The 25,702-nt window shown below is 36.1% G+C and overlaps 3 protein-coding genes across 3 annotated transcripts; 2 read left to right on the forward strand and 1 right to left on the reverse strand.

Moving 5' to 3' along the window:
* The first annotated feature begins 368 nt into the window (after nucleotides 1–368).
* Nucleotides 369–4,603, forward strand: LOC125815879 (calcium and calcium/calmodulin-dependent serine/threonine-protein kinase-like). Its single transcript, XM_049495445.1, has 8 exons — nucleotides 369–792; nucleotides 1,624–1,929; nucleotides 2,486–2,540; nucleotides 2,654–2,764; nucleotides 2,862–3,097; nucleotides 3,211–3,418; nucleotides 3,996–4,055; nucleotides 4,269–4,603. Exons 1-8 carry the CDS (start codon nucleotides 392–394, stop codon nucleotides 4,443–4,445), a joined length of 1,554 nt encoding a protein of 517 aa, XP_049351402.1. The 5' UTR covers nucleotides 369–391; the 3' UTR covers nucleotides 4,446–4,603.
* A 369-nt stretch (nucleotides 4,604–4,972) lies between these two features.
* LOC125816560 (primary amine oxidase 1-like) lies at nucleotides 4,973–6,207 on the forward strand. The gene is made up of 2 exons (XM_049496175.1): nucleotides 4,973–5,953; nucleotides 6,046–6,207. The coding sequence occupies exons 1-2, from the start codon at nucleotides 4,973–4,975 to the stop codon at nucleotides 6,205–6,207; spliced, it is 1,143 nt and encodes a 380-aa protein (XP_049352132.1).
* A 615-nt stretch (nucleotides 6,208–6,822) lies between these two features.
* On the reverse strand, nucleotides 6,823–25,234 carry LOC125815166 (probable manganese-transporting ATPase PDR2). Its single transcript, XM_049494576.1, has 21 exons — nucleotides 24,848–25,234; nucleotides 23,266–23,355; nucleotides 20,217–20,419; nucleotides 19,459–19,531; nucleotides 19,177–19,349; nucleotides 18,886–19,057; nucleotides 18,131–18,235; nucleotides 17,914–18,024; nucleotides 17,709–17,795; nucleotides 17,349–17,531; nucleotides 16,229–16,279; nucleotides 16,023–16,148; nucleotides 15,156–15,235; nucleotides 13,584–13,692; nucleotides 12,454–12,582; nucleotides 12,248–12,313; nucleotides 12,070–12,141; nucleotides 11,356–11,507; nucleotides 9,317–9,428; nucleotides 9,089–9,205; nucleotides 6,823–8,357 (listed from the first exon to the last, which is right to left on the reverse strand). Exons 1-21 carry the CDS (start codon nucleotides 25,094–25,096, stop codon nucleotides 7,281–7,283), a joined length of 3,537 nt encoding a protein of 1,178 aa, XP_049350533.1. The 5' UTR covers nucleotides 25,097–25,234; the 3' UTR covers nucleotides 6,823–7,280.
* Nucleotides 25,235–25,702: the final 468 nt, after the last annotated feature.

A 25,702-nucleotide genomic window follows, 5' to 3' on the forward strand; every position in this document is an offset into this window, starting at 1 on the left:
TAGTAGACAAGTGTTGTTAGACAAAGAGAGTAACTTTCAAAATTATTCTTTTACCGAAACGATTAGCCATAAAAATATCAAACCAATTCTTAAACTTTGTATCAAGTCAAACAACGTCACATAAATTAAAATAGAAGAATAAGTATTAGTTTTGACTTAGTCAATTGTGTCTCTTCTCGTTAGCCTCTCTCCTTTGTTGCCATTTGCTTATAACATTTCATGACCCACAATATAATAATTAATACGCACTCGCCCGGCCAACAAACAAAATTAATAAACTAATTTAATCCCCTAATTAAAAATCCCTCAATTATATAATTAATGATGTAATTACGTGTTTTGTGATCAATCAATTAGATACATTTTCTCTCTGTTTGTTGTTCTTGAAAAAATGGGAGAAAAGGATATTGTAATAGGAACAAGTTTAAGTGATGAATACGAAGTGAGAGATATTTTAGGACGAGGAGGATTTTCAGTAGTAAGGAGAGGAAAAAATAGAAGAACAAATGAAGTTGTTGCAATCAAGACTCTCCGGCGGTACGGGCCAGTACCGCCGGAGAAGAAAGAAAATAATAATAATAATAAGTCGTCGTCAAGAGTAGTACCAGCTTTGATATGTGAGACTTTATTAACAAATGAATTGTTAGTGATGAGGAAGATCGTTGAAGATGTTTCTCCTCATCCTAATGTTATTCATTTGTACGATGTTTGTGACGATTCTTTTGGTGTTCATCTTATATTGGAACTTTGTTCTGGTGGCGAGCTATTTGATCGGATTGTTGGACAAGCAAGGTATTCTTTATCAATTTGACTGAACATAGAGTTTAATATATATATGAGCTTTTCATAGTTATACATAGGAGTCATGTCTCCTCCCTCTTTCAATCTCGCTCGTTAGATATACAAATACATATGTATATCAGTTACATAGCAAGTCAGGGATACATGATGGATTTTTCCAGGGTGTGTTAGGTTCCTTATATATTCAGTCACATGTGCGGGTGTGAAAGGATTTTATGATCTTGACCATTTTCCTATGAAATATGGATTCTATCAATCATTCCATTTCAGAATCAAGTCCCCCCTGAATAAGTAAGGCCCTGTGACTCCCTAAACCAGCTTCTGGCCCTCTCGCGCTCGCCTCTCTCCTCCTTCTAACATGTAACTAAGGATTATAATTAACAAATTATAACTATGGAGCATAATTAAGTTATTTTTGAGTGGCTAGCTATATGCGAAAATTCCCCTATTAATAAAGAGCAAAAATATCTCATCTTATTTTCATATAGTTCAATGATAATTTTGGCCTTAATATGTCTATTATAAAAAATAAAACATATGGAGTAATGTGCATATGTTTGTTTCATAGAAACATTGGAATTAAATTTGTTTTATCCCTTATTCGTAATTGACAAATTAATGAAAATAAATATCGAGTCTAGTTCAAGAAGTGATTAGGATTGACTTTCTCATATCTTAAATGTCGATGTGGGAACTCAACGATACCGCATACACCTAAGCTTGTAAATTGAAACGTAGACAATATAATACAAAGTCTAATAATATTAATAAACAAGAATTAAGATGGATATAACTCGTGATTATTCAAATTTTGCTCAACAGGTATAACGAGGCCGGGGCTGCTGCAGTGGTGAGACAAATAGCTAAGGGACTTGAGGCGTTACATGGGGCAAATATAGTTCATAGGGACTTGAAACCAGAAAACTGTTTATTTTTAAACAAAGATGAGAATTCACCATTAAAGATTATGGACTTTGGTCTTAGCTCTTTTGAGGATTTTGCTAATCCAGTGGTTGGTTTATTTGGTTCAATTGATTATGTTTCACCAGAAGCACTTTCAAGGGATAAAATCACTACTAAGACTGATATTTGGTCACTTGGTGTTATTCTTTACATTCTTCTTTCCGGGTTAGTACGTGCGCTTTATTATTTCTACATATCATTTTAAACTGTTATAACAGATAATATGTCTTATTTTAAATATTTAAACTATAAATTTCATATCTTAAAAAAGGCCTACTTGTACGTAGCTTAGAGTGATATAATATTATAAGGAGTCGGTTAAGCACCCAAAGAATAGCAGCAACAAATTCCCCCGCATCACCAAAGAAAAAAGATTAATTTGAATAGACATCCTTGGTTAAGTAACCACCTCAATTATTGGATTGTACATAGTTTTATTATATTGCTTAACATGTTGTATACATTATATTATTTATTAAAATTTTCTCATTAAATAATTATCACGGAACCTAACTCATACCTTCCCCAATAAGGACAATATTAGAAGCAGCCAACTTTAAAGTTTTAAGGGGAAATAATTGATACAATAATAACAAAATATTTAGTGTAATTCCATCAGTAAATTTAAAAAATACGAATATGTAATATAAATATTAATACACATAATATTAATGTTTTATTAATATAATATAAATATAATGTTTGTCTGATATAACCTCAGGTACCCACCTTTCTTCGCACCGTCCAATCGTCAAAAGCAACAAATGATATTAAATGTAAGTCACCCTTCCTTTTATTTCACATAAAATTAATTTAATATCCTCTAATAATTATTTCATTATATTCTCTCTTTTTCTTTTTAATTAATAAATTTTACAAATTAATGCAGGGACAATTCAGCTTTGATGAGAAAACATGGAAGAATATATCTTCATCAGCAAAACAACTAATTTCCAATCTTTTAAAAGTTGATCCCAACATGAGGCCTACTGCTCAACAGGTCTATATATATATATATATACAGTATAATTTTTCGATTAAACCCTAGCTCTTCTCATGACTCGTATAATTAACTTAACTACATATATATAATGTAGATAGTTGAAGATGCATGGGTGAGGGGAGAGCTAGCAAAGGAAGAAGAAATGGACGCTGAAATTGTTTCCCGTCTTCAAAGCTTCAACGCGCGGCGCAAGTTCCGTGCAGCAGCCATGGCTAGTGTTCTCAGCAGTAGTTTTTCTTTGAGAAGTAAAAAATTGAAGAAATTAGTTGGTTCCTCATATGATCTCAAGCCTGAAGAATTAGAAAACTTGAGTCACATTTTCAAGAAAATGTAAGTTTATTATGTACTACACGTTATCGATTAAATTTGTTATATTGTGGGCATACTACTCAATATTTTTTGTAATTGTATATATATATATATATATATATATATATATACAGATGCAAAAATGGAGAAAATGCAACATTGTTGGAGTTTGAAGAGGTGTTAAAAGCAATGGAAATGACATCATTAGTGGGATTAGCAGAGAGGATATTTGATCTATTTGATAACAATCGTGATGGAACGGTAGATATGAGAGAGATAATAGGTGGCTTCTCTAGTCTCAAGTATTCACAAGGGGATGATGCACTTCGTCTTTGTTTTCAGGTACTATTGCACGTGTATCTCATGTTAATCAATAAAAAACGTGCTTAACCAAATACAATTATGAATTAATCAAAATGTTTAGATATATAAAGTTAGGTAGGTACGCTTTGTAATTAGAGAAATTTGAGAAAAGTATTGAAAACACTTCTAAACTTAATGCAAATTATTAGTTTCGTTCCTGAACTATTGACAATCTTAAATACACTTGTGATCTTGCAACTTGAGTGAGATACACTCCTAAATTCTAGTCAAGTTTAGGGGTGTTCTCAACTCTTCTCTAGGCTTCTTATTAAGAGTCTCATGCTCCTATAAGAGTTTGAGGTCACTTCTATGTCATGTGGCAGATCGAGGGTGTATATAAGTTCAGTTAGTCAAATAGAGGGGTATTTTTAAGAGCGTCAACAGTTTAAGAACGAAACTAATGATTTGCCACAAGTTCAAGAGTGGTTTCAATACTTTCTTGAGAAATTTAAATGTTATGAGGTACCAATATATGATACAATTGTAATTTGCACCTCAATGAGAATTTATTTCAATTTAGATGTTAATTTTGATACTTTAATTTTTTTGTAATCAGATGTATGATACTGATCGATCAGGCTGCATTAGCAAGGAAGAAGTTGCATCCATGTTGAGAGTAATAATTCTATCTATTCGCTTGTTATTTTTAGCAAGTCAAACAATTTTTTCTTGCTAACCTATTTTAGAATTTTCACTTGATCCTCAAAAATGTACATTTTATTTAAAAGGAACTTGAAAAATCTACATTCAAATTTAGATAGTTTGACCCTGGTACTCTGAACCCTCGATAGAGTTAATTATTTTGTATTTTTTGATGAAAATTTTGTAGGCACTTCCTGAAGATTGTCTTCCAATGGATATAACAGAACCTGGAAAGCTTGATGAGATGTTTGATTTAATGGATGCAAATAGTGATGGTAAAGTCACTTTTGATGAGTTTAAAGCTGCTATGCAAAGAGATAGTTCACTTCAAGATGTTGTACTCTCCTCACTTCGTCCTAATTAATTATGATTATATTTGTACCACACTAATTATATTTATAATCTCTAACTTTTCTTGTCATTGATTTTATTATCTTAATCCTATTATCAGTACGCATAGAAAGAGCATGAGTTAATTGGGAAGCTTTATCCTACATATAAATATATTTTTCTTTTTCATTACTAGCAATTATCGCATGTATTAGTTTCTTATCCTGTTCCTATTTTGTTGTAGTTTCTATTATGTTATTATTTGTTATGGACTGTTGTTATTTGTTGTACTTCCTTATTGTTTTTTATTGAGTACTCGGGGATTATCGGAAGATAAAGGTCGGCATATACTATACTCTTTTCAAACCGGGATTATATATACTATATTTTGGGGACTAAAGACACTGCTTTAATAGCTTGGTATAAAATCAATCAAATAATCTGTCATAGTTGAGGAGTTTTAGTAAGATCAATATAAAGCTTTTCTGATCATACGATCAATCACTAGAAATAATCTAGAATGAAGGCAAAAAGAAGTGTTTTTCTGTGATGAAGAAGACAATGGAGCTTTCCAATGTAACATTTCATGATGTAGACCTTGATGAACCAGAAAAGAATGATGTCCTTCATTGGCTTTCCTTTCATAAATCAAACAATACCTCTTTTCCTTATCGTCGATCCAAGGTAGTAGTTCGCGCTAATGGTGAGTCATATGAACTCACACTAGACTTGGCTACTAACTCTATCATATCACAAAAGTTGTACTCAGGTCATGGCTTTCCTTCTTTTACTCTCAATGAACTTACACAGGCCACCAGCCTGCCATTGAGTAGTCCTGAATTTCAAGATTCGATGTCACGAAGGCGCTTGAATATATCTGAAGTCAGATGCATACCATTATCTGTTGGATGGTTTGGTCAGGCAAAGACTAGAAGAGTTCTTAGTGTTCCATGTTTGTATCGCGGAGGGACTACTAACTTTTGGGCTAAGCCTATTGAAGGAATAACTATACTAGTAGATATTGAATCAATGAAGATTATTAAGTATTTGGATAGATTCAGATCCCCATTGCCTGAAGCAAAAGATGCTGATTTCAATTCGTCGAGCCAGGGATCAGTTACTTGCAATGAAACAGGATCCTCCAGGATAAACATCCAAGGTCATGAAGTCAGTTGGGCTAATTGGAAACTTCATGTTGGATTCAATACTAGAGCAGGGATGATCATATCTACAGCTTCTATATTTGATGCTGTGAGAAATGAATATCGACGTGTTCTCTATAGAGGTCATGCCTCTGAGATATTCGTGCCTTACATGGATCCTTCGTTTGAATGGTACTACAGGACATTTTTGGATGTTGGTGAATATGGTTTTGGGAGATCGGCTAGTACCCTTGTCCAGTCATTGGACTGTCCAAACAACGCGGTGTATATGGATGGTTACATGGCTGATTCAGAAGGTCAAGTAGTACAAGTCCCTCAAGCTATTTGCATTTTTGAACGATATGCTGGCGATGCTGCATGGAGGCATACAGAAAACGGAGTACGTGGAACATTAATAATCTTCTAAACTGAAAATTTCTCTACTAAGTTGTGATCACTCTATTAACATAATTAACTCTATGGATTTTGTAGAACACCAAGGGACAGAAAGAAGTTAATTTGGTGATCAGAATGGTAGCAACAGTTGGAAATTATGACTATATACTTGATTGGGAGTTCAAACAAAGTGGATCCATTAAAGTTGGAGTAAGGATTATATATACTATATTTTGGGGACTAAAGACACTGCTTTAATAGCTTGGTATAAAATCAATCAAATAATCTGTCATAGTTGAGGAGTTTTAGTAAGATCAATATAAAGCTTTTCTGATCATACGATCAATCACTAGAAATAATCTAGAATGAAGGCAAAAAGAAGTGTTTTTCTGTGATGAAGAAGACAATGGAGCTTTCAGTTCTTTGCGACATCAAGGATGGTTCCGTTGGAAACTCCACTGATCTGAACCCAATTCTTGATCAGTATAGAAAAAAATATTCTCTGGAAAAACAGAGCAACAATGTTGTTGCAGATGATGTATTGTCGAAATTGAATTCCAAGATTGAAGCTGTCAACAAGAGAATTGAATTCTTCAAAGGGATGGAAAGAGACAAGAATTTAGTGAAATCTTGAACGAAATTATGTCCCCCGACTCAACCCCAAGATACGTCCGGCGGCTCAACCCTGCAGTGGCTTTAGGCCACAAAATTACAAATCCTCCAAAGAAGCAAAAAAAAAAGAACAATATGGTTGTTTAATTGTTCATATGTGCAGCAATGCAGTGAGAGATTGTAATAGAAATTACTTTGAAATCGAATCATCAGATAATTGGGAAAGTAGGCATGTTTATCACATTTTCATATGAACAACTATTATACTTGAAAACATTTTCCTGAAACAGCGATTTAGAACATTGTTAAAAGAGTTATATACTCTGTCCATCCAACAAATTCGAAAGCAGCCAAGCAAGGTTTCATGAGGAGAGTGAATCATTCACCCGATAATAATCATCGATTATGATCTTTGACAGAATGTGCTCTAAAACACTAAAACAGTAGAAGAAGAAAAATTTCAGCTGTTTCCTTCAGCTCAAATCAGCCATGAATAAAGCAACACTTCTCTCTAGTTCTTGTATATTATAAGACAAAAATGAGCAAGCTGCTGTGGTATATTATGGTATACAGAGAAGATGAAATCCAGTTAACTTTTAGTTGCGATACCTCCAGTACCCGTCCAGCAGGCATTGATAAATATATTGCCAATAAAATGAAGCTCTCTGAATACCTGACGGATCCAAATCTCTGCCATTCAAAACTGATACAACTATGAACTAGTTGTGCTTCTTTTCTAGACTTGCTGCTACACGACGTTGCCTCTGCTTCCAGTCAGGCATCTTACCAGGGAAAGCCCACCTTAACAACCTTTCCCAGGCATAGCAGACCAAAAATGTCATGAATGCCCAAATCAGCAGCTTATCTCTCAACCCTTTTGGCATAGGAACTAACTTCAACCAGTCATTTAAGTCCCTAAACAAATCAGAGGTGATAACTGTGAAGAAACCCACTGCAGCCAAAAGTGCGTATAAGAATGGTTTGTTTTCAGGTATGCTCTGGTTGAAAGGGTGGCCCATGTAGTTCACAGCAAAGGTTGCTACCTGTAGCATCAACCCAACCATGTATGAAACCGTATTAACAAGGTTTGGATGAAACGCTGAGTCTGGCTCAATGCATTCGTCCGGCATGTACTTGGTAGCTTCATTAACAGAGGAAATTAAGAAAAGTAGGTGGATAGCAAATTGTCCAAGGAGAGAGAGGAAGACATAGGCACAGAAAATGTTAGGATGGGGTCGCTCAGCTGAAAGTGTTGGAAGGGGCCGAGCATGTGAGATAAACAGAAAGAAGGCCGCAGTGAAGACCCCACTGATTGTAGCTTGAATATCACCTAACTTGACACCATCTAAGTACATTACACTCAGGACATAGGCAGTAGCAAGGCAGTTAAGTCCAAGTATCTTAAACATCTGCAGGGTGGTTACTAGAGTACTACGACCTTGACGGATGATATCAGTGGTAGGGCAGACAGAAGCATGTTTTGCAGTGAATGGTGATGCCATTGATGCGTCCCCAAGTTTGACAATTGGTGCCTGACCATCACCTCCTCCCTCATTAAGCTCATTCATGAGTTTCTTTAGCTTCTGCCGCTGCATCTCTGCAGGTGTAAGATGGCGATTACCAGATTGGCTGCTGCTGGTAGCTTTACTTTTTGAAGCGCCTTCTCCATTTTCTGTAGCAGATTTAAGTTTCTTCAACTTGGCAGGTTTTGCAGTATCATTTTTAGATGATCCATCAGAAGACTTTTGCCCTTTAGGGGGAGGTATTGCATTAAGTAGAGCTACTCCCACGTGTGCCTGAAAGAAGCAAATCCCACTAGTCTCACTTATCGGAAAAAGGGTTGTCACCCAAAAAGAATATTACGAACACGGAAGAAGCATACTATGCAGTAAAAGTAAAACTATAAAGCAGGCCAAACAATGCATCAAAAAAGTGCAATAAACTGCATCTCCATCTCAGAATACGCACAAAAAATGAACCCGCTTAAGTTGGTACAGTGAAGATATCTACTTGAACATCTTCAAATAACATGCAAGGGACAGTGAGTGAGGGGAAAGAGGGGTGGATAGGAAGGAGAGCTCAGAGCATAGATAGTACTTGCTCACACAAATTGCCACATCAGTACAAGGAAACTAACGGCAATATACTGACAAACAACACCTGATCAACTAATGATTAGTTATGTAAACGAGGCAGCTCATCTCTGCCAGATCATTCCTACTACTACATGGGCAGAGGACTAGTCATTTTTCCAGATGTACTCGTGTCATATAAGTGACACTTGGTATGGGTACTCCATATAGATTTTTCAAAATACACGAACACTTGCTGAAAGGATTGGATGTACACCTAAAGGATAATTACCCATGCCAGACAAAGCCCATGCAACAAAGGACCACATGATGGGACTATTTCCCTGCAATGGATCAAGGTGCTTAGGTTGCTTCCAATCAAAAGGCCTCAGAAAATTGAAGCAAGTTCTGCACCCATTTGACAAATAATTTGTTGAAATAAAACAACATAATACCTGCTTTAGAGCTCCAACATCATTAGTCCCATCACCACACATCAATGTCATTCTTCCCACGGACTTAAAAGTGGTTAATATAAGTTCTTTTTGCTCAGGGGCAACCCTTGCAAATACCTGGGTAAAATGATACATTTGTCAGGATATGAGTGAAAGAGTGAGTGTGTGTGTGTGTGAGAAAGAGAGAGAGAGAGGGAGAGAAAGCAGATTTTATCACATATTTCCAACCTTTACATAAGGAACAACTTTGGGGACAGCAGATGTCTGCTGCAACATCTCGATGCACTCGCCTCCAATACAGAGATCGTAAGCTTCTGATAAAGCTCCAACTTCATTTTCACTACAAACGTATGTAACATAAGATTATGAAAGCTGAAAGAGAATATGATTGAGTAATGTTTTGTTTATTGCACAAAATATCTCAGTTAATTCATCTTATTTTTTATTTTTTGACAAAGGTAACAGTTTTGTGTATTAATCTTCAGCATTAGGCTGGGATCCCAAATTTACATCATGGAGCTACATACAGTTGCGTGTACTCAAAACAAAACTAAACTAGATCCTACTTCATCTTACAAAGAACCTAGGATATCTATAACAACTATAGGATCATCTACATACTCCGAACTGCACCAATAGCAAAAAGTGATTATGCAATTCATTTTAATCCTGTGTAAAGGACTACTAATACTCTCAAAGCATCTCATATTTCTCTCCTTCCATATGGTCCACCAAATCACTGTTGGGACAATTCTCCATCTGCTTTGGTCTGTACTGCCACTGCCTTCAGTGTCCAGCTTTCTATAGCTTGACTTGCCCTTTGTGGCATGGTCCAGTTTGTGCCCCTGAAGCTAGTAAATAAGTGCCACAATTGTCTAACCACCTTGCAATGAAGAAACAGATGGTTGATTGTCTCTGCCTGTAGCTCACAAAAAAAAAACATCTAGGACACATATGTATTCCCCTCTTCATTAGATTCTCCTGTGTTAGTACCGCCTCTTTAACTACCAACCAAGTAAAGACTGCCACCTTATATGGAATTTTGACTTTCCAGATAAGCTTCCAAGGCAAAAATCTGAGTTGAGTCCCTATTTGATTCAGGTTCTTGTAGGCAGAGCTAACTGTGAAGATACCTTTGCTGTGATGAATCCACCTAAGAGTGTCTTCTCCCTCTTTCAATCCTCCAAAATGGTCCAGGGTGCCATAAAATTCAGCTAGTCTATCCACCTCCCAGTCTTGTATCATCCTTCTGTATGTTAAGTTCCATCCATGGATGGACCAAACTTCTTGCACAGTGGCCTCATGTTGCTGATTCAACAAGTAGATGTCTGGAAAGAGCTGTTTGAGGCTGCCATTTCCTAACCAATTATCGTCCCAAAACAAAATCTTTCTTCCATTGTTTACATTGAATCTAGTTCTTTGAAAGAAACAATGCCACAAATTTCTGATTGATCTCCATAGGCAAATACCATAGGCAGAAGTCACTTCCTTAGTTTTCCAGTGATCTATCTTCTCATACTTGGCCCGAATCACTCTAACCCAAAGGGCCTGCTTCTCTTTAGGAAATCTCCACAACCACTTCATCATAAGGCTTTTGTTCTGTTTCCTCAAGTTTCTAATGCCTAACCCACCTTGTTTCTTTGAAAGAATTACAGTCTTCCATTTGACCAAATGAAATCCTTTGTATTCTTTCTCTCCATTCCACAAAAAATTCCTCCTTAATGCATCAATTCTTTCCTCCACCTTAGGGGGGAGAGGAAAAACTGACATCAAATATGTTGGCAAAGCATCTAAGACTGAGTTGATCAGGGTCAATCTTATTTTTTAAAGAATTTGGTACTACGCATAGACGAGTAAAAAATACAATTAGGTCACTTCTAAGGTAAGCATGAATTAGCAACCTAGTAAAAATAGTAACTTGCATGTTATAAATGGTTTAACTCACAATACCACACTGACCATGTACAAATCTTCACACTTTCAGCATAATAAGTTAAATCCATTTACATGAAGAATATAACTCAATATATTTACTAATGCAAGGAACTTCATTAGCTTATGTTCCTTTAGCTAATTCTTCAATAAAAGGAAAAACAAAAAATTGTTTAAGATCAATGATGCAGATTCCCAATCTTGTTAGTACGACGACAACAAAGAACATAAAGCAATTGGGAACTGTTAAAGAGTAAAATCATCAATAAAAATAAATAACAAGGCAAACTATATATGAGCAGAGTTCAATACTGCATTAAACATTCATTTTCTACCTGTAGCTGACTATATCTGTCTCATCAGGAGAAACCCAGGCATATTCTTCCTTGTTCTTAGCACGTCCCAGAATCAGTGCTGGTTTTGAGATAATATGGACTTGTTGAGCCACGTGGCAAGCTGTCAAAGCTTGATCACCAGTAATCATGACCTATTAAACCATGGTTATAGATGAGTACTGGGAGCTTCAGAGTAGTAAGACTTGGAATGAATTCTCTTTTTTTTTTTAGAATGTAAGTGGTAAGACTACACGTGTAACAATAGAAAATTGTATTCCAATATATGTGATGTGTTTTTCACAATACTTCAAACCTTATTCAACGGTGTAATTTTAAAGAATAACTCAATTGAAGATGGCACTCATAGGCTTTAACAAGTCAAATTAGGTGTTACTATTCATAGAGTCACTACATCAGAAGATTGATGGTCCTCTAGGCCTTTGTAACTGCTTCCCTGCCTAAGCAAACTTCTGCTAAGTGACTCCACTGGGGGTTTCAAAGATAATATGCCAAATACAAATTTCCTGACTACGAATACAAGGACTGTGAATATAATTTCCACAATTTTAGTTTCTGGTAAGCTTCATGAAGCATTATGTAATTAGTTACGGAATATTAACTAAAATAACATCACCAATTGTTCAGCACAGTACGAATCAGTAAGTGGCTGAGAGCAAAACAAGGAAAAGAAAAAATCAGCCAAACCACACCTACCAAGTCATGAGATGATTGCTTTAATTCAGTCAAGACAGTGGCTGAGTCTCCTCTGATGGGGCAATTGAACACCTAATAAATCATGAAGAAGTAATACCAAACATGTCAAAGAGGCTGCACAATATCCCTGGAACGAACATCAGATCATTATAGCACAAAAGGGAAAATGAGCTTTTACCGCAAAACCAGCAAAAGTAAGCCCACTTTCCACTACATCTCTCTCCAGGCTTCTGGCTTCACTAACCTTCACCAAGTTGAGCATGGAGAAAAGTTCAAAGAAATTGAAGTGTAAAGAAAGAAAGAAAGAAGGTAGAAAGCTGGATACCATGTAATAATCAAACAAGTGAGAGCTAGAGAAATTTTTTGCCGTGGAGGGGTTCTTACTGTCATATCTGGCAGAGACTTGAAAGCCAGAGCCAATACACGTGATCCTTGACGGGTGTATTTTTTATAGGTTGGCACGTAGGATTGTGGCACATCAATGAGTCTTTCCTGTATTGTCTCCGGTGCACCCTGGAAATATTTTTAGTAAGAGAAATTGATTTAATTAGCAAGTCGCATTATTAAATATATTAACAGTACAATGGAAACCAATAAATGTTCTTTAGTGAAACAAGCTCATTTGAACTTGCGGACTGAACTGGAGAATCATTCCCAAATGCATTTACTTTAGCTTTAAATCATCAAGCCAACCCAACAAACACAAAGCAAAAGTTTCCAAGAAATAAAGTAGAAGAAAAAGTTGCCAAGAAATAAAGTAGCATGCATCCTGTGAAGGCACTAGCTTTATCTGCCTCTTAAGGTGATGCAAAACACTAAATCAAAAACACGTCTTATAGATATATGGACACACCGTTACACAGCACTTTCAAATTAATCAAAGAGTTTCCAATAAATAATAACTATCGTCGGAAAATACTTTTGCCATAAACACCAACTTTCTTTATCATTTGACAAGAACAAACATGAAATAGGTTTTACCATATCATGGTGACAAAGGGCATTCTTCTACAGTTGATTCCCTATAAAACTGCTCATATAGTGTACTAAGTTGCACTAAGTTTTACTTATACACTGTTTGGTCATCATTTTTGTTGCTAATCTAAACAACATTTGTGTTAATGTACGAATGAATCTATGCATTATTATATGTGGGATAGAAGATGGAATACAAATACGAGAATTAGTAGTATATGGATTAAAGCAACTAAAATGACCAAAATGACTCTCATCTTTTAAACAACCCCTTTAAAAAAGATAAACAAAACACATATTTTAAACTATGCATTGTACAAGGAATGATACCCGTACTATGATTGATGCACTACAAACACTACATTATCAATTCCTGCATTAGAATCCCTATATTACAATCCTTGCATTAGTAATCCCTACATAACCTGTCTCTTTACCAACTGACCCTTATAATTATTTCAATGCCTCCATTTGGACCAACTGGCCCTTGACCTCATTCAATCCAACAAAGCTGGATAAGAAGGAACTAGGCATCAAACCTTGACAAAAGCAAAAAATTGCTCCTGAATACGAACAACAACAGCCATTCTTTTCAAGTGAGACGCAAAATGATGTCGCTGCACAATTTGAACAGCATCACCTCCACCTCTGCAGTATCCAGTATTAAGAAAGAGAAAATATTAACAAGAAGATAGACAACTTTTTTTGGAAAAAAGAAGAAGCATAAACAGCTATTTTTCTTGTTAGAAGTTCAAGAAGGAACAAAATCTAAAAAACAGATCCATTGCACATACGATAGTTTTCTATTAAGCCATCCTATCAAAATAATCTCACCATGTTATCCAAACTGTGATAGATGAATACAGAGTACACAACTTCGAATCCAATAAAGATGCTTGAAAGCACTTCCAACTAATAAGGATGATGAGGAATAGTGGTATGTTCATTACTGTCGGTCAAAGAATTTATTTATTTAACTAAATGAGGGACAACCTGAAGAGACGATGAAAGGCAATAAATGAGCCGATCCACAACAACTTAAGGTCATAAGAAGTTATCAATCTAGCTGAACTGATTCTAACAATAACACAACAATTGAAGTCTTTTATGTCACAAGCAAAATGTGAACAACATTGGAGCTAGTATTGTTTGTTGAAGATTTGATGAAAATAACATTTGAATGGATTTGGTTCCACAAAACAGAAAGGGACATTTACTTTTTGGAAGTTACGGCAATCTCAAAATTGTGAAAACAAAATAGCTATTTGGAACTCCACTAAAAACTACTAGGCAATGGAAGTTGGTTTCTCAGCCTGTTTGGCCGAGCTTCCAAAATCAAATTATTTGGAAGTGTTTTGTTTACAGAAGTGCTCTTCGAAAAAGTACTTCAAAAGTACTTTTGGAGAGTAACAATTTGTGTTTCGCTAACCAATTTGAAACACACAATATTACAGCAGAAATTTGCACTTCCCCAAGATCCCAAAAGTGATTCTGGGGAAAAGCTACAATTTTCAGCTTCCGAAGAACAGCTTTTGTTGCTACTCAGAAACACTTTCTTTCCTCCTAAAAGCTTGGTCAAACACCTCAACTCTCTAGAATAAGCAATAACAACAACATACCTAGTGTAATCCCTCAAGTGGGGCCAGGGGAGGGTAGGATGTACGTAGACCTTACTCCTACCTTTGTGGGGTATAGAGATAGTTTCCAATAGACCCTCGGCTCAAGAAGAAAGAATTTCAAAACAACTCTAAAAAATAATCACTTTGAACTTCCCAAAAGCTTGACCAAACAGACTATATACCTTTTTGCATGGAACATGAAAAACAATAGAATAGATCATTCAAACCCATTCACCATCTGCCAGAATTAGTCAAATATTAACTCATAAGACTTATGTAATTGATTATCCCTTTTCAAAAGAATGTTTAACTTGGAAAAATCAAATGTAAACAGAGGCACAAATGGACATGTGAAGAAATATGACATGAAAGGAAAGGAATAACTGCAGAACTACCAGTATCAACTGAAGAATATTTAAAGCAGTAGACATCTGAGGCCAAAACTATTCTTTTTTAATATCAGTAGGAAATGACATCCCAGGCAAAGCTTACTTTTTTGGCATGGCTTTTTCATCTGATTTATATGTCCAGTCAATCCCTTTAAGTGCAGCCTTCTCAAGAGGATCACCCACCTACAAGAAAACAGGATGTTGGCACCAGATAAGCAAACAGCAATGGTCACCAAAATGAGGATGTTTTTCATGCAAATGTTGAATGAATTAACACCAAATAATACCCAGAATCCAAACAAATGAAAGATTATTTTACTTTTTTATTTCTTTCAGATAAGTTGAGATAACTGCATTAAAAACTATGGGAAATATGCACAAGTCATATACATTAATGAATACCGTATATAAAGAAAAAGAACGAGGAAAGTTAAGAGGATTCAGTTCTTTCTTTCTTTTTAATAGGTAAATAATACCCTATTATATCTGAACACCAGAGGTTCATGCCTTGAAAAATATTATTTCCGTGAACTAAATTCTCAGTTTCGTACCCAACATTTTAAGAAAGTTCAATCCAAATGAGAGTCAAGTAAAATCAATTAAGAAAACCTCATCAAATGGCTAACATTTTTTATAACTGAAAACCCCACATGTTACTTAGCAGGCACACGCCTTAACCACAAAAACTTTATTAAATGACTAATATAAAATACATGAAAGAGATCGAAACCAATAGTGGTCTATGGAATTTTTTTGTTGTGTATGGATGTTCCAGTGACTATTATATATCAGAGCAGGTGACGTACAACATAAACAAACATCCATGTGGCGTGTAGATTAGACCCTAGTGGGTAGCTCTTCACCAACAAAAAGGAAGCTGGGAAGAACCAAAATCAATGTTGTTCTTACTTGGCTACACAAATAATATAGAATGAGTTCCAGGACAAAACTATGAAGCAAAATTAGTTACCAGCTTATTGTCCACAAAAACCAAAGAATGACAAGAAGCAAGAATTTCCAGAGTACGAGAAGGAACTGTAGTCATTTCTCTTTCTAATTCCTCACTGTCAGTCAATCCACCAACCCCTGAGAACTCCTGAAATTGGAACACCAAAGAAATCAAAATGTTAAAGTTCAGCAACTAAGGTAGAAGACAAAAGTATATGACTGTCATACCATGTCATCGGATGTCAAGGTTCCAGTCTTATCAAAGCAACAAATATCAACCTGCAGGGAGAAAGGGTAAAAAGTAAAAACCAAAACACAGAACAGAAATTAGAGTCTTAACTCCAAAAAGCATATTGGAAAAAAAACACTGATACACTGAACAATCTAATGCTGCTAGTGAATTTTTAAAGGCTTAAAACACAAACTTGAGGCCAAAACTAGAATCTCACATAAGACCAGGAAAGCACCATGAAAAGAATTTGAGCATCCACCCAAAACATAAAAGCAATAATGAGGGTTATATTCTCTGATATCCTTCCCCGTGTGCAACCCAATTCTACAACTTTTGCGTATTTTTGTCCTTTTTTAAGAGGATTGAAGAGTTGACTTGATGTACAGAGAGATTAGCCTCAATAGGCTGAAGAATGCACCCAAAGCAAGAGTGCAGACTCGATACAATGATGAGTGGGCCTAGAGTGTTTACGCTAGGGAGAGAGACATGACTCAACAACCTAAGGAGAGAACCTGGAGCAGAGTCAGTGGCTCGATGGGCTAAATTGAGTGAGAAATGAGACAAGCTCAGTGCAGCTCGTCGACCCGGGGTGTGAGAGAGAAGCCAAAAGCAAATACAACAGGTGGAGAAAAGAAATTTATGAAACTAGGCTTACCAAATTTGGCTTTGATAACATGTGAAAGAAAACTTGAAGCACATACTTATTTAAAGCACATAGCTTCCCCCATGAAGCGATGACTTTTAATAACACCGATCATGATACTATGCAATCCATAGGGGCCTTAGAACTCCATCCTTCTTTTTTTAGAATGAAAAAAAAAAAAAAAAGTAAATACTCTACCCTTAATTTTTCCCTTGCAAAGGTTGGTCTAACAGTAGCCTAACCATGTTAAATGACTATAATGCAAAAGCCAGTGTTCTCTGGATTTGCTTTAAGTTGATGAAACACAGACCCATCAACTATTTCCCGAAACCAAAAAAAAAAACATGAAGAATATAGAGGAAAGAAGACATGCTACCCATCAAGACCCTCAAATTACTCCTACCCAGAAGGTCAAGTATTTCAAACACAAGAAAAAATGTCCAATACGGATACTCTTAGGGCACAAAACTCACCTTTCCAGCAAATGGGATCCGGAAAGGTTCTGTGCAGAATATCCCTCGTCGTGCTAGAGCAATTAAAGATGTATTAACAGCTATTGATAACTCCATTGGCAGCTCTGGAGGGATAACTGAAGTAATTATCAATGAACAACTGAGAAACAGCTTGTATTTACTTCTTGTTGGGTCCTCTAGCCCCTGCATTTGAGCACGTGCCAAGGAGTAAAAGGGAAAGAAATTAGCATTCCACGACAAAACTTCATTCCACTCCAGAAGCATGGCTGGTTATCTGAGTTACTTCCCACAGCTGATTTGAAGGAGACAGCTGAAACTAGACAAGCCTAAGCATATCCAATCAGAGAACCAAGATAATACCTTTTTAAGAACATATCCCGCTGCAATTACGGCAAAAACAACCAAGAAAAGAATAAAAAAACCACTTTCCCAGCTGTTAGCAGTAACCTACAAAAAGTAATACATATGTCATGGTACTTTGAAAATCCAATGATAGCATCATTTGTAGAAAAGCAAATAATAATGCTCATCTTGAGATACCAGCAGATTAAAGAGCATTATTTACCCTCTCTGTGGAAAATAAAATAGTCCGCATAAGTTTGCCTTGACTTGTTTCAAACCCAGTTCGTAGAACAACAGCTAAGCATCCACCATCAGGGGTCTTCATTGGATAGCTCTACTCATGATGACAATCAAAGGAAGGCAAAAAAAAGGAAAAGGAAAAAGTTAATGAATAAATTCTAGAAGCAACTAAACATAAAGAGTTACCAATCATTGACAACCTTATCGGGTGTATGCTGCAAAATTTTGGTTCCACCAAAAAGGACATGGGCTTTATCTCGCTTAGCAGATAATGTCTCCCCAATTCCTCTACCCATGATTGAAACCTGAATGAATAAAGGGGGAACGATTAAAACTAAGAAGTTATATACCCAGCATATAATAAAGACTTAGAAGCATGAGCACCACAAGTTGCAATAAGAGACAGCTTGACGAACTTAGACACTTATCATTCTGCCATCTCCCGCTCATTATATTCAATAACTGACAGCTCATAAATTTGAAAAGGGCTCAGTGCAGCAATAGCTGGACCTAGCATACGTAGCCGACAACAGAAAGAATTGAACTCCGACAGAAGGATTTGCTACATCCATTAGACAATGGAAGCTGAAAATGTGTAAATATGGAGGCAAGACATGCTCAGTCAAACTCTACAAGTACATATTCCCCTATTGACTGGGGGAAATGGCTATAAAGACAGCATTGCCCTTCACAATCAATTTATCAAATTAGAGATAATCTCACCCAAGTTCGATTGAAATGTCAGTCCCTTAACATGACACTGAAAATACCAAAATCTACCACAGGTAACTCTTTGATATCTTTGAACAGTAAATGTAAGAAAAAACAATGAATGCCAACTAAAAGAGCAGTTCCCCCAGCATCTTGTCTAAGAAAACGAAATAGATATATGTAGTGCAGCTTCATTTACTTGTATATAAACAGCATCAAACAGAGAACAGAAAAGGAAGATTACCTTCCATTGTGGGGTTGATTCGCCTGTCAAAATAGCCTCATTCACAATAGCAGTTCCAGCTAGCAAAAGCATGTCGGCAGGTACAGACTTGTCTTCTCCATTTTGACCAACAGAGCGCCCGACGGACACAACATCTCCGGGTAACAGTTCAGTCCCAGAGAGTTTCACCCACCTACCATGCACACCTCTTAACACTCAGCATGAAGAATATGCATATCTATCTATTGATGTTTAAATTGCAGTACATGTGGGGAAAAAATAGTATAAGGAGCAATGCTTGTCTTGACATACTTTCCACAGCGATACACCATCAAAGTCTGGCTGTCAACTCTTACACGCCTTAATTCAGACAGGGTCTTCAACCGGCTTTTAGCCATTGTTGACTCAAACATAAACAGCATAAACAAAGTGAACAAACTGTAATACCAGTATTCATCTAAGCACCATAAACCCACACAAAAGACCTGCATGTAATGAGCACCTGTTAGATAATTTTGAAAACAAAATAAACAATAGGACAGTGACTGCAGTAGGAAACTATCAAATAGATAAATGATTTCAATCAAAACATACCTGGAATACAAAGAAAGGCTCCATGATCTGCTCTTTCATCAGTTTCTGAAATGTTGGCTGAGGATATTCAAACCTACATGGGTCAGGTAAGCAAGGAACAATCAGTTCATTGAACTTGCATTTGAAATCAACAAGCTGGAAATGTTAATCACATAAAGATATTAATTTGATTAGGTCCTAGTCATCAATTAGAATTAAAATAATAATAGCAAGAAAGGTTTAGAAGATACAATTGCGGTCCAAAAGCTATAATAACCTCTGAAGTATTAAGGAGTTCGTGAGTCTATTACCTTATTGTAGGATTCAAATAAAATTACAACATTGGGCATTTCTTTGCTAAAAATTATGAATACCCTCTTTAATGCTTACATTTCACCAACAAATATAAGGTTAGAATAGAAAAGCAAGAATTCCATTCCATTGGTCAGACATCACAAAATATGAGCAGCACCCAGTATGGACTTATGCAGCTAGCAGCACACATTAAAGCAACACCTGGAGTAGGATCATCCCCATGCCCCATAAATAGCAGTTAAAGAGACTCAAATCAGGGAGAGGATTTTTTTTCAGTTGAAGAATTAGGTTCTCTGTTTCTTTAAAAAAAATTCTTGCCAAGACTTTTTTATTTCAAGAAAGAGGAGGAGGAGGAGAGCAGAACATTGCAGGAGAGAACCACAAAAATGTTCTGTGATGAAAGCTTGACACGGGATTACATAATGGTCTGCCAAGCGAATGCATAGAAAAGAGGGAAAACTCACACGTTCCGGCCCCATTTCTCACTTGCAGCAACAACTTTAGCTTCAGTTCCATGGCCAGTATTCTTAAGGTAGTATCCAAACGTCTCTTTTGAAGGATAAGGAAGTTTGCTGAAAGTTCCTTTCTCCTTTGAATAGATGTACTGTTGCTTCCTGAATTCAAAATAAATCTCATCCACATCCTCAGAAGACGAAGAACCAGCCAGCTGCATAAACAGAGGAACAGTTTGACACAATCAGGAGATGGAATAAAGAGTTTTCTTTTTGTTGGAAAACAGATAAACCAGTTTGAAGCCTCGAATCTTAGAATCAGTACAGAGCTTGAAAACACTAGATTTTTCCATGGATTGCCAGCTCTAGGGTTGAAACTTTTTTTAAAAAAAAATCTAACAAGGAGCATGGTGGAATGAGGGCTTTGTAGATTATCTCAAAAAAATGAGGATGAAGCTACTGGATGTAGAAATATGTACCTCAGTTAAGCTAACTACTGGGCGTAGAATTTTGTACCTCGGTTAAGCTAGCTACTGGGAATAGAAATGGAAAATGAAGTATATAATGTATTGCTGATGATTCCATCCTTCAGTCTTTGTGCATTATAATTCTTTTTTTGCTATGTGTACAAATATCATTATGTAAATTGTCACAACTATTTTCATCTGTCTTATGAATGTGTAATTTGTGAGCCATGAATCATTACCTAACCTTTAGTTAGTAAATGCTGTGTCTTTTTCTTCTTGGTTGAGATTTGTTTTAAAATATTTTACCCAACAACAACATACACAGTGAAATTCCACAAGTGGAGTCAGGGGAGGGTAGAATGTACGCAAACCTGACCTCGTGGAGGTAGAGAGGCTGTTTCCGAAAGATATTGGTAAATGTAATAAAGTTGATATTATATTAACAGCTCTGTAATTTATGTATAAGATCAGTACTTCCAAGCTTTCTTATGTTCGCCAGGACTAAAGCAACCAAGGTATACTTATTTTTGATAAAGGACTGATACAAACTTGACCAACATTTTCTTGTTGGTCCATTTGAGGACAAGCGGTAAAAGCATGAAGAATCCTGAATACTCATCTGCATGCTGCAATTTACTTCAAGTGGCAGAGACTAAATCACTAAGATGGAGAGATTAGTACCATCCTAATGACATAAAAATGACAAATGGGTCTCTTTTTAATCAAATTAAACCACCTCATTAATGGAAGAGAGTTAAAGGTTGTCATGATGCAGAGAATTACTAGTGATTAACACCTACATCTAGACGAACACCTGTTTAATATCTTCCATCAATTGCGAATTCGAGATCTCCACACTCATAACAACCTTACTCTTTCAGTTATCTCTTTGAACTTACTTCAGTTCATTCTTGCAACAAAAGTACCACGTTGACCCTCAAAATATTTAGTACTCTTAAGATTGTCACTTAAGTCATAGTTTTCCTTTCTGAGCATCTTTTTTGCTGTGAAACATGGTCAACAAGAGATTGTTATGTTTGGAATTCAAGAAATCTTAGGAAGGAACGCCTACAGGGCCCACCTCTAAGCACTCCAATTAGATTGAGACAGCAAAACAATTACCAATTAAATAGCAAGATTAGCAATAATGACAAGGCCCTGAGTTCAAGCATTTACATTCTTGATCTAATTGGCCACCTACCTCAGAAGGTGAGGGTAAAGGAGAGAGAAAAGGCTAGTTTACTCAATTAAGCATTTACAATTTACTTCAGTTTGTTCTGGTAGAGTTGGAATTGGAGTGCAAGCAACACATCCTCTTGCTTCTTATCCAATCCTGCAAGGATGGTAGGATTGGGGAAAGCTGACACATTCTCTATGTTTGTTTCTCCTCTTTTACTTCCTTATTAAAGACAGTGTTGTCAAAGGCACGATTAAGCCCTGAAGCGAGGCTCAAAACATGTTGAGCGCTTCGCATCGCTTAATGTGCATTCCAATCTCGTCATCAAGGTTCTAAGGCATACTCTTCATTGCCAATGAGCCTCTTCTGAACAACGACACTAAACAATTGATATTTCACTTCATAGTGGTTTTTTGTCCAATTTCTTTGTTCATATATTTGTTATTCATGCTTATAATTATAAGTCTTAGACTAACCATATATATTTATGTTTGTTCTCCCTTTGCGCCTTTTTTCACTAAAGCCCGCACTTTATTTGTGCTTTGCGCTTAATGGTCCAATGGACCTTGGAGTTTTTTTGTGCTTTTTGCTTTTGATAACACAGATTAAGGGAAGGAAGTAACCCTTGAATCTTTATGCCCTGCTCTCCTCTTTTTATCAGAACTAAAATATACTTAGATTTATAGCCCCAACACTTCAATGCACCCCCAAAAAAAACCGCTAAGAAACGCTTGTCACACAATGTTAAGACTCAAAGAGTACAGCATACACATCTACGCTGGCTATGTCTAAAAACATGAGTCAACCTCAAAAAGTTAGTAAAAATTATTATGTGAGGCAACCTCATAACTGTAACTTTTTTACCATTGTCAACCTTAGGAACAAGTACTAACAGTTAGTATGACTATCACGATAACAAAGGGTGTCAATCTACTGCTATAGCTCACTTACTTTATGAATAAGTAAAAGAACGATGCAGCCTGTTAAACTTGCTATCATAAAGGAACAATGCCGCCTGTTAAACTTCTTACAGAAACGTAATAAAGAAGATAATTAAGGTCAAGATATTGGACCCTAGACAAGTATGGTGTCCTACTCCAACAGATATTACTCTTGGGAAACCTTCAATTTCCGGTCCTCTTTTTTATTTTTTGGAACACCTTCAATTTCCGGTCCTCTGTTTTATTTTTTTGGAACGCCTTCAATTTTCCATCCTCTTGATCAAAAGAAGAACACAACGTGGTAGAATTTAAGACAGGTGGTGTTTAAAATTTTCGACAATTTCTTCTTTTTCTTCTCATTACTTGGCGAGTCACTTTCCAATTAGTTAAGATAAAGCTACAATGATAAGAACAAAATACTAAAGATACATCTAGCAAAAATCTCCATAAAAACAAGAAAAAAAAAGGATCTGCACCTTTCGAAAGTGAAGAGGCACAACTTCTTTACTTCCAGAGAACTTAGCTGGGGTGACTTTACAACAATCTGCTCGATGTATGTCATCCACCTGTCCAGGCAAAGGATTAAATTAGGTTCAGACTGTCACCCAACTATCTGCAATATGAACCTCATGTCTTGGAAATCTCAATATGCAGTGAGCAAATAGTACACTACTTTAACCACAAGTCTTGTAGCTCGGCCAGTATAACCCAAGGTTACATATTCCCCATCCTCCTCCTCTTAGCCCCTTGAGTAGCACAATAATTTACAAAATAGCTGGTCAAGATTCAAATTATGAATAGGAGTCCTAAATTGGTATTGAAGTAACTAACTAGAGAATGTTCTATCTATAAATGAAAAAAAAAAATCTGTTCATACAGAAGGGGGGAGACTGGGATTACAAATCTTCTTTGCATGACTGCATTGGGACCCTCTCAAATCTCATTTCGAATTCTAAACATGTAGGATGACATAAATAGGTATAATCATAACAATTTCATATCCTGAACTCCATAATTGTATAATACTTTACTTAATCCCCAAGCTATTGATCCCCCTCCCATGAGGATAAAACTGACAAAATTTGGCAATCAAGTAAAAATAAGTTGAGCAAACACATGAGTCACTACAAACTCTTCTTTGGCATAGTTCTTACCATTGATGAGGTATCTGAATGAAGATATAAGAACAAAAGGTACTATTAAATTAAGCATGCCTGTTTCTTCAACTTCAATTCTTTTATACTTCATATAAAAGAAGTTGCAGGAGAAAGGCAGCCTATCCACTTCAAGTGATACATAGAGATGGTACAATCAAATGGAAACTGAAGTATGGGTGGGTCCAACATTGAGGTCAAAGGCATATGCCAAGAGAAAGGGATAGTAGCATAAATATCCAAACATAGAAGTACTACATATGCAGATTTAAATAGATCCATGTTCGTCTCATGCAGGCTAATTTGCTATGTCATTTTGTATTTAGGTCAAGTTTCAACCTTAATATATCTACTTGTTAAACAATTTACTGGAGTTTTAACTGCTCTAGCTAAAGTTGATTCCTACCTTTCAACAAGTCTTCACCCCCACACTCCATAGCCCTCATCCCCACCACCCCTGCCTCCCCACATCCCACAGTATTTGTCTACATTTACCACCCTTGCCTCCCCACATCCCACAGTATTTGTCTACATTTACCACCCTTGCCTCCCCACATCCCACAGTATTTGTCTACATTTACCACCCTTGCCTCCCCACATCCCACAATATTTATCTACATTTACCGCCCCTGCCTACCCACATTCCACGGTATTTATCAACATTATATATACTTTTAAGGATAGGAGTAATATTCTTTTCAAGAAACTAACTTATTTTCCAAGAAAACATCTTCATTCATACCAAATACACCCTAAATCTGTACCACTAGCATTCCCCAAGCTTTCTTAGCAAAACTCACTACAAAGATCATCTAATAATCCGAAATTTCACATTGAAACAGACAAAACAAATACTAAGTTAAAAAAATAACAATCCGACAATCTAATTAACTTATTTACAAACCTTGGAATACTGAACAAAGCGCTTGAAATCAACGGACCAAACAGTGAACAAGAAGACCAGAGAATGAAAGGCAACGAGGGCACCAAGAACTATGAAAGCATCCGTAATATCTAAGCTAGGTACTACAGTTAGAAGCCAAACACCATATAGAATAACGAAGGGCCAAACATCCAAACGCCATGACCAGTGTCTCTTCTTGAGTAAATCCACACTCTCCACCACTTTCCCACCCACTTGAAATCGCGTCATCTCTCAATTCTCTCCAATGCGCCGCCGCTGCCGCTGTCGCCGTCGCCGTCGCCGTCCCGCCGATTGATACGATCTTAACGAACAGTTGAAAATTCCGATCTAGTTGAATGAGATTGGTGGAGAAAGAGAGGAGACGGGGTTTCAGTGATGCGTTACAGACTTATATATATAAAAGGAGAAAAGCAAACGAGGAATTGGAATCTTGAAAAGGAAGTAGAGATTTTATTTTACTAGATTTTTCAGTTTCAAAGCTTATATATTATGTTCAAATAAAAAGGAAAAATTGCACAAAACCTAATCACTTATTAAAAAAAAATCAATTATTATATGTAGTTTATATTATTAAATAAAAAATAACTTAGAGACATACATAAAAAAAATATATATGATAATTTATCATCATCAAAATTATATATAGTGAACAAACTTTCATTATTTATGATATCAAAAATCAAAATTGCATTGATATTTGAAAAAAAAAAAATACACTTTAAATAATAAGATATAGGATATGAGCATCATAATATAATACAATCACTTACAAGAAACAAACATAACAAAAAGGATAATGGTAAAGCAGAAGATGACAAACTGAAAAGTGTGATG

Source organism: Solanum verrucosum, unplaced genomic scaffold (assembly GCF_900185275.1).
Source record: "Solanum verrucosum unplaced genomic scaffold, falcon-dt-bn FXZP01000261.1, whole genome shotgun sequence".
Taxonomy (NCBI): Eukaryota; Viridiplantae; Streptophyta; class Magnoliopsida; order Solanales; family Solanaceae; genus Solanum; species Solanum verrucosum.